At 39.3% G+C, this 14,153-nt stretch overlaps 1 protein-coding gene across 2 annotated transcripts in view; it reads right to left on the reverse strand.

The window, feature by feature from the left end:
• Positions 1-2,636: 2,636 nt before the first annotated feature.
• The window catches only part of adamts3 (ADAM metallopeptidase with thrombospondin type 1 motif, 3), a 154,164-nt gene continuing 142,647 nt past the window's right edge, over positions 2,637-14,153 (reverse strand). For both annotated transcript variants that reach the window (XM_031305463.2, XM_035996018.1), the window contains exons 20-22: positions 9,631-9,838; positions 7,846-7,963; positions 2,637-6,854 (exon numbers count right to left, since the gene is read on the reverse strand). In XM_031305463.2, the coding sequence (XP_031161323.1) occupies positions 6,370-6,854; positions 7,846-7,963; positions 9,631-9,838 (811 nt within the window). In that variant the 3' untranslated portion in view covers positions 2,637-6,369. The remainder of the gene's footprint in view (positions 6,855-7,845; positions 7,964-9,630; positions 9,839-14,153) is intronic.

The raw sequence follows: 14,153 nt of genomic DNA on the forward strand, positions 1-14,153 counted from the left end.
CCAATTAAAATAGGTTTTACATAACAAGTATATTTAAACCCCCATATGTGTCACGTTTAAGTTCAAAAGGTGAACACACACACACACACACACACACACACACACACACACACACACACACACACACACACACCAATGGGGGACGTTGCAAGAAAGGGAGAGACAGAGAAACACAAGGGAACAATACTAAGGCCGGACCGTGGCCTTAACAATATGTGATTGAACACCTCATGCTCTATATGCCCTTTTAACATTAAAAAGATTTAAAGAAAGACAGGATTTACATTAAATACATGTATGACCAGTCAAAAGTTGAATTCAAGATTTTACATTCTGACTAGTAAGAATGAACCTTTGAGTTGTAAGGAGAATCCAAATGTGAGTTGCAGATATCTCTATTTAAATTATGACAGGTCAAAACTCAAAATCAAGATATCTTCAATCTAGTTTTTTTCAACATAACGAGGATACGTCTTAGGTGTCAAAGTCCATCCAGCTCCTCACAACTTCTGAGCAGCTGCACTTCCTTCGCTCATAAAAAGTAATACATTTCCCATCAAAACATGAAATGGCAAAACAAATTAGTGGTAAATGTAATTTGTGGGAGACAGGATTGTAATGGTCAGGTTTCCTTTCGAGTTGTGTGTATTTGTACAAAGGGCCATTAGCTTGTGCTATGAAAGTGTTGAATGGAGTTGAGATCAGGGCTGTTTGCAGACCATTCAAGTTCTTCCACACCAAACTGGGAAAACCATTTCTTCATGGAGCTGGATTTGTGCACGGAGACATTGTCATGTTCCCCAAACTAGTACCACAAAGTCGGAAGCACACAGCTGTCTAAAATGTTGTATGCTGTAGCATTACATTCTCCCTTGCAACCAAGGGGGCCTATATAGCGTATTAGACAATTAAGACCTTTTAACAAATCTGGCCAATAACATGTCTGAAATGTGTCTCCGCGAGCCATAGAAAGTGCATACCAGGTTTGAGTCGACATTTTAATTAGTCCCTTGATCGCAGTTGTTGATTGTAAATCAATAAATGTAATCAGTCAGAGATGTGATTAGTGCAGCAAATGTCAACTCTCATTTAGAGTAGGAGACTACGTAAAGAAAGGGAGGAAATTATTGTAATTATGTAATCTTCCATGATTTTAACGATCAATTATTTTAATTAACTAACTTATTCACATACAACTAATGATATTCCTCCATGGTGTAAGGGACCAAACCTGTCACATTTTCACAGCTTGTTGTCTTTAAACGCAACTGCATGTCTGTGAAGACGTTTCTATACAAACACTGCCAATGACGCAAAAAATGCATTTGGAAGGAAATTTATGTATTTTCCAGCAATCAATCATCCAGGCTTAAGTGTTTATGGTTTTTACAGGAAATTAGGTTTAAGCTGGTAACCTGGTGCTGGAAGTAAGGTTGTAATTAATGTCTTTGTCAAGCCACGCGGTTTAATAAAGAGTCAAGAATCAATTCAGACAGAAATGCGCACTAGCTCAGAGCCTATCCCTACACAGCTGTCATCAGTTTTACAAAGATCTTAACATTTCCTGCACATCTGTCATTCCTAAGTGCTCCTTTCTTTTTAAAGTATGTGGCTGGCAATATTCTGTTTTTCTTATTGTAAGCAAAACAAATGAGTGGCATGAATTGAACCTACTAACAACTATTGTCAGTGTAACCAAAGTGTGACATGTCTTATACCTCTGTGCCATAGAGCTCCATTGTTGCTACATCTAAAAACTAATAAAAAGTTCCTTGGCACACACATCAGCAATAACCTGAAATGGGACTTCAGTGCCTGCCATAAAATACAAAAAGCCCAACAGAGACTATACTTCCTGAAACATCTAAAAACACAATTAGACAGGGCCTATTGGTCCAACTTTACACAGCCATAATCCAAAGCATCCTGTCACTATTGATTACTGTCTGTTATGGAAACACACCTAAGCACACAAGCTCCTGATAAGTCAAGCCAAACTTGTGGCTTCAAAATGGCAGTCTACAAACCAATGGGTGACGTCACTGATGATACGTCCATTATTTTTACAGTGTATGAACACAACAAATAAAATGGACAGAATTATCACCAGAGCATCAAAGATCATAGGCTGCAAAGTGTGCAGCCATGGCTCAACGAAGGTAACGGTGCTCGCCAGCTGGTGAAAGCCAACCCCAAATTCACTCTCGTTTTGGAACAAGCTTTGTTAGCTTGGCGTTTCGTTTTGCTATATTCACGTTTTTTCGGCGCTGTGTCTGCCATTTTCATAGCTTCCTCTTGGATGCGTGCTTACGATCTGGCAACTGGTTGCTATGTTATCACAGAGGTTGATGCCCAGAAATATCCTGAACACAGCAAATAAGAAGATACGGGCAGAAGGCAGGGTCTCTGCAGATACAGACACGGCCACAAACTTACAGTGGGTCATAAGTGATGATTGGGAGGGATTACTTTTGTATATACTGTTCATTGTTTTTTTTTTTAGGAAAATCCTACTTATTGTGCCTTTAACTTGACTTATTATACATGGTTGTCACTGACCAGATTTTTCGCTTCAATGCTGCAATACTGAACCTCACAAATGCAGAAATTAGGGTGGAGAAGGCAAGACATCAAAGTAGTTATTCATATCTTTTATTGCTATGTGCTCCCCATTACAACAAACAGCATCAGTAGTGTACACTTCAATCTACACAAATACATAGAAAAGCGAATAGAGCAGAGAGTGACTGACAGTCATGACAATCGTAATACTTCAATGCACGGATAGCACAGGGGTATTGATACAGTACATGGAGAATCCTATGCAGTAATATCTGTCTGAGGCTCAGGGATTGTCAATGTAACATCTACAACTACCCTATTTTATCATTACAAGCTCTGTATAACATTAGCAGCAATGTTGTATAGGCAGCAAGTAAAGGGCGTGAAAAGAACAGGGGAAGAAACTTTGTAAAATGGTTAGAAAATACTGACATCTACAAACAGCATACAAAACAACATTACTGGTTTTCTGGTACTACACTATTAATGTTTTATTGGTTAAAATAAAGCATTTGTCTGGTCAGTACACTTCGCTGTGATGTAACAGCTGTGTTAACAACTTCTACGAAACAGCTGTGAAAAGACAGCTTTCTGACAACGAGTAAAACATCTCAAAATTGAGCATGTATATTTACATCTAATTGTTTGCAAAAAACAATGTAATTCCTACTCTATCATGTGTTTTAAAATAGAAGTAGAAATCTATTTAAAATTTGAAAATGTGGAAGAAAAATGGTGATTAATGTGACTCAATGGTTTATGTGCTGCAGCTTATTGACCAGCTGACACTGCAAATACTGTAAAAACAAAGCTTTAACTTTCAATAAATATTCATGTACTCAATGCTATATACATGTACTATACATTGGCACACAGAAGTGAGTGTGAATAGTTATTTCTTTGCTGAAAACACAAAACTGTGTCTTTGCTATTGCAGTCAGATGCATGGTGGTTGTGAGGAAATCCTTTTTTTTTTCAAATAAATAGCTTTCTCTCTCCTGAACCTTCTTACACCATAAAAAAGCCATTTAGAAAATACTATTGTATGTTCCACATACAGTACATTTTAACGTGCTTAAAATGAGGCTTTGTTCCTGCAAACACAAAATGTACAATAAAACCTTGTTCAAACTGAATATGTATGGGCGTGATGACCTTAAAGCTCCATTAAGCGAGATTTGTTTATTAAAATTGAATCAAACGACTCTATGTAATGTAACAGCGCTGAACCACCTGAACACCTGCATCACTACACCGCTTTTAGCACATTGATTTGGCTCTCCTCAACTTCCACAGATCAAATCAAAAAGATGAGTGTATGTTAGCACCAAACAGCAGAGAGCGGAAATACACGAGTAGCTTCCCTCAGAAGTTGGTAGAGACCAAAACAGAGCTAAAAGGAGAGTGAATGCTGGATTTAAATTCATCGGGTGGACAGAACTGTGATTCCTGTTGCTCTCTTTCTGCTCGATGTGTAAAATATGCAACTATGTGAGTTTGTTTGGGAGTCTTTCTGCCCCCTAGTGGTAAAAAAAATGCTTAATGCAGCTTTAAGTGAATTGAAATTCGACAGTTTATGTCGCTATAGAAAATAACCTGCAAATCCAACACTAAAAATCATTTTCAAGATGAGTGTTTGCATTTTTCATGGTCACATCAAAGTAGAAGTTTCATTTTAGTTGCATGGTGGAATTTTCACTTCCTTTTTTTAGTCTGTTCAAGCTGAACTAGCACCTGCTGTATATAACATACAGTATTAAGAACACTTGTTAAATACATTCCTTATTTAGTTCCCTTCTTTGACCTAACAGCTTCAACCTTTCTGGGCAAAAACTTCCACAAGGAGGGCAATACAATGAGTTGGAAAGGTCGAGGGCTAGCACCGTTCAAACTTCTGATTTAGAAAAAAGGTAAAGGCTGGGATGAAGTAATGTGTATAAGATACTTCTTAAAGGAATAGTTTGACATTTGGGCAAATGTGCTTATTTGCTTTCTTGCCAAAAGTTAGCAGAGGACATGAACACCATTCTTATGTCTGCGTAGTAAACATGAAGTGACAGCCATGAGATGGTTAGCTTAGCACAATAACTAGAAATAGAGGGACAGTTAGCCTGGCTCTGTCAAAAGGTAACAAAACCTTTTAGTGTTGTTTTTTACATGTCAGGTTTATACAGATTAAACAAACAAGATTACATAATGAGTGAGCTTCAGAGGTGTAGGTAGGCGTTTTTTTTAAACTTTGGACGAAGCCAGACTAGCTGTTTCCCCTGCTTCCAGTATTTATGCTAAGCTAACGTCTACTGTCTGAATGCTTTATATGTACAGCAGAGATATGAAAGTGCTATCAATCTTCATATTTTACTATCAGCAAGCAAGCAAACAAGGATATTTCTGAAAATGTTGAACTATTCTTTTAAAACATTCCCCAGAGAACTTTGCAACAGCATTAAGAGTCAGAGAGTTGTTTATGTCCATGTAACACATCGTGCTGAAACTGTAAACATTAGGAATGATATATATGTTATTATAGTTGATTAAAATGGCATCCTCAGCTTCTTAAAATAATACTGATATTTTCATGTACAGTATTTACAGGAACCTTTATAAATACCCATTTCCATAGAAACTGTAGAGGGCCATTTAACAGACATTACTGGATATTTAAAAAAAAAAAATCTATACAACTAAAACCATTATTTTAATGGTTTTTACTGGTTTGGCCACTTTCCATATGTGGTCAAATGAAGTCCGGTGTTTGATTTAGTACATGCAGTGACTCCTCAAGTACTGGGACAATTTAATTCTCTACTAGTCAAGCTTCACACTTACATTTTTTGGCAAGAAAATGGCAGTTTGTAACATTCAAGTAAAAAGGGAATTTTCAGCTGCATCAGATGATCCGTTTTAAATTGTCCCAACTTTGTCTCCATCATCTTCCACTTCAAATTTATAGAAACATTAAATCTCCCATCCAGTCTACAGATTTGACATGGAAGTGTTTCATTAGTTGCATCATGCTGTTATGCAATGTTAATCAAGCCGTGTTTTTTTTTTTTTTACACGGCCAAAAGTATATGTTCTGAGTTCTACTTGTGCAGTCTGCATACATTTTCACAAATTAAATCAGCTGTTAGGACTGCACCTGTTGACATTTTCTCCCTTGTCGCTGCTGAGGATTTGCCAGAGGACCTGTTGCAACACTCTGCAGACACAAGGGGCCCGATTCATTAAATTACAAGACCAGAGAAAAGACCAATCAGAGGGGAAATACAGACACCTTCCTGAACCTGTCACGGTAGCTGACATCAAAAGGAAGCTTCAAGAGTCACTGGGTTAAAAGGTTGGGTTGGATTTAAGCAACCATTTCTTTGTAATATAGTATATCTACTGTTAAGAGTTAGGAGCCAGTGTCGTATTTTAAATACTTATTTTGAATATTAATCTGTCCTTTGGCTATTTTGTAAAATGATTCACAATGAACTACCAGCGCTGCGTTTTCAAGCTGTTCATTTGACACGGATGAAAATTCCCTTCGGACCATGGGCCCCCTTTACATTAAAATTATTGTATTGTTTTCTCCTCTCAAAGAAATGTATGAAAGCAAAGCAACATGGCTGTTTAAGTAATAATATACCCTGGGAGCTCCCTGTAAGGGATGGAAAATTCTTAACAAAAAAGTGAACCAGCACTTTTCTTTCTTTCTCTCACTGTTTGTCTCTCGGTGGTGTTTTATGGCGTGAGAAGACTCAGGATGAAGCTGGATTATCTGCTGTACATTAAGAGTCCTGAAGGGGAAGGGCATCACTTTCATCTCTCCACTTTAGAATACTCAGTAGGCCACCGACTATCTTTCAAGCTGCTCGACCTTTGACCATCTGTGGGACTTCCTGGAGGAGATGTGCCGATAGCGGGCAGCTTCCTGTCAGTGAGCCCCATGTGTCGTCGGACCCGCCGTGGTGCAGTGGTGATCTTCGACAGGGTTTTCTTAAGCGGGGGAGGGGTGGTGACATATTTTGCAGCATTGCCTAATGTGGCGGATCCTTTGCCTGAGCCGTGTTTACCACTGCGAGTGCTGTTGGCCACTGCTGAGGCTGTTAATGTCTCTAACAGCTGGGAGGCGGATCCGAAGCGGACATGCTCCTCCGTCTCAGTCGCCTCCGAGAATAGAGATGAAGCTCCACTGCGCTTGCTGCAGGAGTCGCAGCACAGTTTGTTGTAGCCTGGAATAGAGCAGTATCGCGCTAGGACCTCCATTTGGCAGAAGATGGATTTGTCTCCATTACATGGCTCATCTAAAAGGCAAAAAGGCATACAGCGTGAGCTCAGTGCATGCCACACAGCGCTGAAAGGCTGTGAAAGTTGGCCATGGAAAAAGATAAAAAAAAGGCTGAGTTGAAGTGGGTGCACTGACACACAAACAAAATTGTTTTTTTATGAAAGAGTGGCAGCTAAGTTTCTTTAAGATTATTTTTTGCCTTTAATTGACAGGACAGCTAGGTGAGAAAGGGGGGAAAACATGCAGGAAATCATCACAGGTGGGATTTGAACCCTCAACCTCTGCGTCAAGGCATAAATCTCTAAGTATGCGTGCACCTGCTCTACCCACTGAGCCAACCCGGCCACACAGACAGCTAAGTGTTTATGCCACAAAACAAACTGTAGTACATTTAAGCCACATTCAGCATGGTGCTCATTATGCTGAAGTCTGCTTAGACAAGAGCTGCGCCCCAGTTTCATATTACTGTACATACTCATTCTAAGCAGGTTTTGAGTTAGCTTCAGTTTGTGTTGTTGTGTGACTTTTGTATTTTGAAGGGTTAGTTCGGATTCACCAAAGTCACACAATAATACAAACTAACTAACCGATCAAGGCAGCAGTAGACCAGCTACTCTGCAAGGTATAAAGAGCCTGGCAGCTTTGAATAGAGTATATTTATATTTATACATATATATATTTCACAGCGGTGAATTAAAACAAAAAATATAGCGTACACTTAAACTCTTTTTTAGGTGTCTAACCCCTTTTTTCCACCGGACGTGTCTGCACTGTGTTCCGGAGGCGCCGTGGCCCCCGCATGCAATCGCGGTCATGCGTGTGTGAAGCGGCTCTTCGCTCTGCTGAGGTAATGCGCCAGGTAATGCGGACATACCTGTACCTGCATAAGAAAGGCTCCTCTGCTCTGATTGGTTCGGGCCCGGTGCTTGCAAATGCCATTATGAGGCCTAGGAGGAGGCAGAGGAACCTGATTTCAGAGAATCTGCCTATATAAATGACATGATTACCATGGCAGGATCCCGGTCTGCACGGTCTCACGGTCTCAGGTTTTTCTCCGTTACACTGATCTCCAATTCGGCAAGTGACCAGACGCCTCTCCATCCCCTCTCCACAGGTCACAGAGCACTGTGGAAGAGTGCAAACAGAGACTCACTCACACACAGCAAAAGAACACAGTTTTGGAGAGCAGAGTTAAAATGAATGGAGGCAGGTCAGACAGGCAGCAGTAGATGTCAGGATAACTGGGTGGGATCACAAGCCAACTCAAAGTTCTATCTTCAACATTTGATAGCCATGATCTTAATTAATCAATAAAATGACGTTGGTGTCAGTGCATCATAATAATAATATATTTAATTAATTAGATACGTAAATAGAAAAATATTACAAAAATCCTTAAATCAAGTTGGTATTTTGTACTGTTTAAACCATAAACACAGATCTGTGGACGGATAAAACCAAAGCAGAAAACAAACCACTGGGCGCCTGGGTAGCTCACCTGGTAGAGTGCGCGCCAATATAAAGAGGCTTAACTAACTCCGAACTCCGTAACTCCGACCTGCAGCCCTATGCTGCATGTCATCCCCCTCTCTCTCCCATTTCGAGTCTAAGCTGTCCTGCCGGAAATAAAGGCCTAAAATGCCCAAAAAATAATAATAAAAAAAAAAAAAAGAAAACAAACTAATTGTTCGGCAGATCTTTCTCCTGATTCCACCTTAGGTGCCTGTTTTTAGACTTGCTATAGATCTCCTGCTGACATCACCAACTGTGATGAAATGAAAATGTCAGGGAGGCAATTAGTCTGTATACTCCTGAATGAGACAACTTTGAGAGCAGCTGTAGCCCAAATGAGTTATTGTGACTGATTCAAGATACATTAATAGTGTTAAAACCTAGAAGAAGTCTTCCAATTTTTGCTTTTTTGGCGACGAGGATTCCTTCTCCTGTAGCTCGGCATAAGTATGATCCATTATAAACTAAAGCGCAGTGCGGGCTTTCAAATTTGCCGGGGCAGTGACAAGCGGTTCTCCTAATCTCCTTCTCCGTTTCAGCTGGTTTCAGTCACGTGACGCTGGCTCGGAACGAAAACGCGTTGTGGATTAGCTAGACAGGTAGGCTAGTGCCTTTATGTGGACAAAGCTGGAAATTAAGCATATATATATATATATATATATATATATTTTTTTTTTTTTAAATTAACAAAACATTTGGACCTGATTTAGCTCCATATATATACATTCATATAAAGCGTTATATTCCAACATGGAGATGGACCATGCAATCACAATTCTGAACCCAGCTCACAAATCAGCTGCTGGCATGAAGAATTGCATCTCATTAGTACCTTCCTGCTCTCCACCACTCAGCAGGACGTCTGATTTATTAGATCTTTTGAGGGTTTCAAAGGTCTCATTTGGTGAACTAAAACTGGCGTGTTTTCAGATGAGATGTGACACTGCTCTAAATTTAATAGATGCCTCATGTTTTATTTTTATACATAATCTTGTAAAGTTAAGAAATCCCAATTATATCATACACATTAAAGCTGCTGCTGCATCACCACAAATCTACAGGAAAAGGGCGAGCTGGTAGCGATTAAACTGACATTAGTTAATTGGAACCAAGATCACATTAAAAATAAAATCAATCAGATGGATTGGTGGCTAAATGATCCACACCCAGACTACAGAAGAACATACTTTAACCTCTAGAAATAAGATCAGCTGCACACACTGGAGCCTTTTGATATTACAGTCAAAGAAAAACTTCTCTTTAAATAAATCATACTGAACCTCTGACCACGCTCCGGTCCTCCACTGGGCAGGACATGGGACTCTGTTACAGGGCCTCCTGCTTTCTGGCTTCTCCCCGCTGCAGTACTTGCTGTGAACGGAGCGGTTTGTGCCCTCGTGGAGCAACTGCACGCAGCGAACGGTTCGGATCTGAAAGCCCAGGCTGCCGCAGGTTTTGGTACAATGCTCCCATTCCTCTGAGATCCACCTGGATGAATCAAAGTGAGGAGATTACTGGGAATTATGTCATAACAAAAAGGAATACATTTAAGAAGAACAGTGTTGGGAGAAGTCCAAACCACAGATCCGGACCAAAATGTGCACAGACGTGTATACGTCTTTTCTGTTTTTTTTTTGTTAGAGGTGGAAGGAGTACTCATTTACTGAAGTAAATAAGGCAATACCATATGTAAAAGTGCATTAAAAGTAAAAGCCCTACAATAATAATTGAAGTGTTCCGTAAAATGTAGTCTCGCATTGCCAGACCGTCCTCCACAGCGCTGCGGAGGAGGGTATGACTACTCCACACAGCATTCCGGGTTGGGAGAAAAAACGTGCTCTGGTTTATTGGCATTTCTTTAAACCAGTCACTATCTTCATGGGTGGCGCTAAGCGCTGGACGGAGCCGCGGTGCCGCTGCAAAATAGCCTCGGGAAGGAACTTGTTTTGGTTGAACATGTGTACCTTCAAATTTGTTTTAGTCGTGCAAGAGAAAACTCAGATAGGACAGATAGTCTAGCTAGCTGTCTGGATTTACCCTGCAGAGATCTGAGGAGCAGTTAACAGTAGTCCTCATAAATCGACCAGAGTTTAAAATTTCAACACAAAGAAAGTGGAAGGTAACGGACATCCGGCCGAAAAGAGGGATATCCGGTGGAATTTATGGTGGCACCGGAGCAATCCCGGAAGTGGAAAGTTGTGGATATAGACTACGTAAAATGTACTTAAAGTGCCCATATTATGAAAAAATCACTTTTTCTGGGATTTGGGGTGTTATTTTGTGTCTCTGGTGCTTCCACACACATACAAACTTTGAAAAAAATCCATCCATGCTGTTTAGAGTGAGATACGGTTTCTGAATGTGTCCTGCCTTCAGTCTCTGGGTGAGCTGTTCAAAATCGGCACGGCTTGTGACGTCACAAGCCGAAACGAGCAGGCTAACCGCAACCATTAGCTCGTAGCGTTAGCATGCTAACGCTATGGCTAACGCCATGGCTAACGCTAGCATGCTAACGCTAGCATGCTACCTCGTTCTCAATAGCAAAGCACTGCTACAACACACACAAGTTCACCATAATCTACAAAAGAACTACTTACATGTGCGCCCTCATTTAGAAGTCTCCCAGCTAATCCTGCCTTGTAACTGACCGAAGTTGTAGAAACAGCCTTTCTTTTACTGTCTATGGAGCTAGCTAGCTGACATGATCTACATCTGAGCTACTGGGCATGTGCAGTGCAATCAAAGATAGTACAGAAGAAGAAGAAGAAGAAGAAAAGAGGTCTCACTCTGTAGCTAAAACAGAGACCAGCTGAAAAGAGGATCTGCAGCAGTGAGAGAGAGCACTGCAGTACAACACAAATATGGTGTTTTTTGAAAATTAAACCATGTAAACCTATTCTGGTACAAGCTTAAAATACAATTATGAACCTGAAAATGAGCATAATATGGCTGCTTTAAAAGGGTCAAAAGTAAAAGATGTCATTCATCAGTAAAATGTCCCCTGTGACCGATATATTATTTTATATGAGATTATTAGATTATTAATACAGCTGCATTGATATGTAAGAAGCATATTACAGCTGTAGCTGCTCAAGGTGGAGCTAGTTTTAACTACTTTGCATACAGTTAGGTAGTTCAGTTGGGTGGTTCCCAACCTTGGGGTCGGCCCCTCAAAAGTTTTACCAGATAAATCTGAAGGGTTGTGAGATGATTAATGGGAGAGAAAAGCAGAAAAAAACTAAATTCTGCTTCTCAAATCTGTGTTATTCTTTTGGACTTCTCTCTAATTGTTGCTTTTCTGTGAATTATTGAATTATTTTACCTAAACAGTTATTTAAATGAAACCATCTGAGCTGTTTAGATGTGAAATCAATCTTTTTTGGAACTGCTAACAACTTATAGACATCTGAAATGTGACAAGGAGACCAATGCTCTTTTGTAAGTGGTCTCAAGCCAAAAAGGTCGGGAACCACTTGTTTAATCTATAACAACAAATTGTAATGCATGTATGTTTTATGTAAAATCTCAATCTGTAAAGTAACTAATAATTGTAGCTGTCATATAAATGTAGTGGAGTAAAAAGTACAATATTACACACAGTATGAATGTGTGTGAATGGTTCCTGTACTATGTAAAAGCACTAGAAAAGCGCTATATAAATTCCATTTACAGTCCATTTACAAAATGCAGTTCCTCAAAACTGTACCTAAGTGCAGAACTTGAGAAAATGTCATGACATTCCACCACTGAAGAAGAATCTTTAGTGAATGAATGGACTGATGATATGTTTCACTCACACAGCTAACATCAAGTGGCTTCTTGAAAGGATTGTTTACCCTGATTTGAATAATAAGCATGTAGCTATCAACTGGCAGTGAGAGGATACATGGCTGTATAGTGCTAGTAATTGGAGAACTCGTTGGAAAAAAATTACTATGACATACTGCAACCCCATTGCTCACAAATTTGGGTTCATCATATGCAACTACTGCCAGAAACAGGCATTAATGCACTCAGCAATGCAACTTTCACAAACATTTAAAATCTATCTGGGAGCAAAGTATGCCAATCACGTCTTACAGTAGGCTATATGTGCAGTTTTTTACTTAATGGTCATGAGAAGTCAGGGGATCATCAAAGTTAATTCAATTCATCACAATCCATCCTGATGGGGACACAAATGTGTGTGCCAAATGTCATGGCAAACTATCCAATTGTCTAGTATAGAGGAAAAGTGGTCTTGACCAAAGTGGTGGACTGACTCTTTATGAACTTTGGGGGCTCTGTGACTTTTACATACTAAATTTACATTTCTGCATTGTACATAATAAAAGGAATTAAAAGATAAGATACATTTACAAGCATCCCATGCTTATTTGTTGAATGCATTTGTTCTAAACAGCAGGAATCAATTAAACTAATAGAACAAACACTCCAAACGTTTCAATCAGAGTGCTGAGCCGTGAACATATATTTACAATCAGCAGTGGCGACAAGAGCTCAGTTAATCAATTTGAGTGAAAAACATCGTTATTTCAAAAGGATAAATACAGCCTCAATTTTGGTCTCTTGAGTCCTCAAATTCATAATTCAATAAACAAATGCAAATGCAGCAAAAACTATCAATGCATCGCTGTCAATAATAATTTCATAAAACAATCTGTCTAATGCTCTATCAACTGATATTTTTGTCCCTTTCAAAGTCCCCAACGCACGGAAGATATTTCCATTCAGTGCTGCATGAAAGCATCTAAATGTTATAAATAAATACACTTGAAATCATCCACCAGCCTGCAGTACTTTACCTCACATCAAATAACTTCTGATACGGCTGGTCAGTTTCATAATATTGTTATTCAGCCATTGTCTGGTACAACTGACTGCAGTGACAGAAACCAGTATGAAGCTGTCACAAATAGATTATATCTATTTGTATGAAAATTATTCCTTTATAGACATCAGACTGATAACTTCACAGACTACTGTGACAATAATTGCTGTACCATTATATCAATAAAAGAAAAACCTCAAGGACAGGAGGAGACAAGTTGTAGCATTGTCTGGAACAGAATTCGAAGCACACACACTTGTGGAGCTGATGGATCTCAGCCACTGAAACTTCTGGACAGTATTCCACATTAAGTTACCAGTAAGTATGAAAGGGTAACTGGGATTTCTTTTTTTAAGAAAGACAAATTCACGTTGAGTTTTTTAGTTGTAATTTTAGGATGATTTGAGCTCTACAAATGATGTGATGTATTGTGTGCACTATTGTGATAATGCACATAGTTCAGCGATAGATATCTCAAAACTGCAGCACATTTATAGGAAAATATCAGTGTCAGAGAGCTAAACGGGAAGACACACAAGCACTGCAATGAGCCAGCAATGAAGAGAAAAATCCTTCAAGCTACCAAGGGAATTTGCCTTTATTTTCAAAGGTCCATCTTCTCACAAAGAACCACTCTGACACCAAATTGCAAAGAGTCAAAGAAAATTGCAAAATACCCCCTGGGGCAAATAAAGTGTTATGATCAGAATTGAAAAGTAGAAAAAAAATTGAAATTCCCCAGACAGCATATGCCTCCAATCCTCTACATCTTTCATTTTATTTAAATAATAGGAAATGTTTAGAAATATTGAGATCTGCATAGGGCACATTAGCAAGAGATATAGATATATCCCAGACTTTTATTCCCATTCAAGTAACTGCAGTAGTTCATACTGAAAAATGCTCCATCTCATTCTTAGATCTGCAGTAAAAGTAGTTTTCCTAATGTTTCCAGAAAACATAACAACACTG

Source organism: Sander lucioperca, chromosome 2 (assembly GCF_008315115.2).
Source record: "Sander lucioperca isolate FBNREF2018 chromosome 2, SLUC_FBN_1.2, whole genome shotgun sequence".
Classification (NCBI taxonomy): Eukaryota; Metazoa; Chordata; class Actinopteri; order Perciformes; family Percidae; genus Sander; species Sander lucioperca.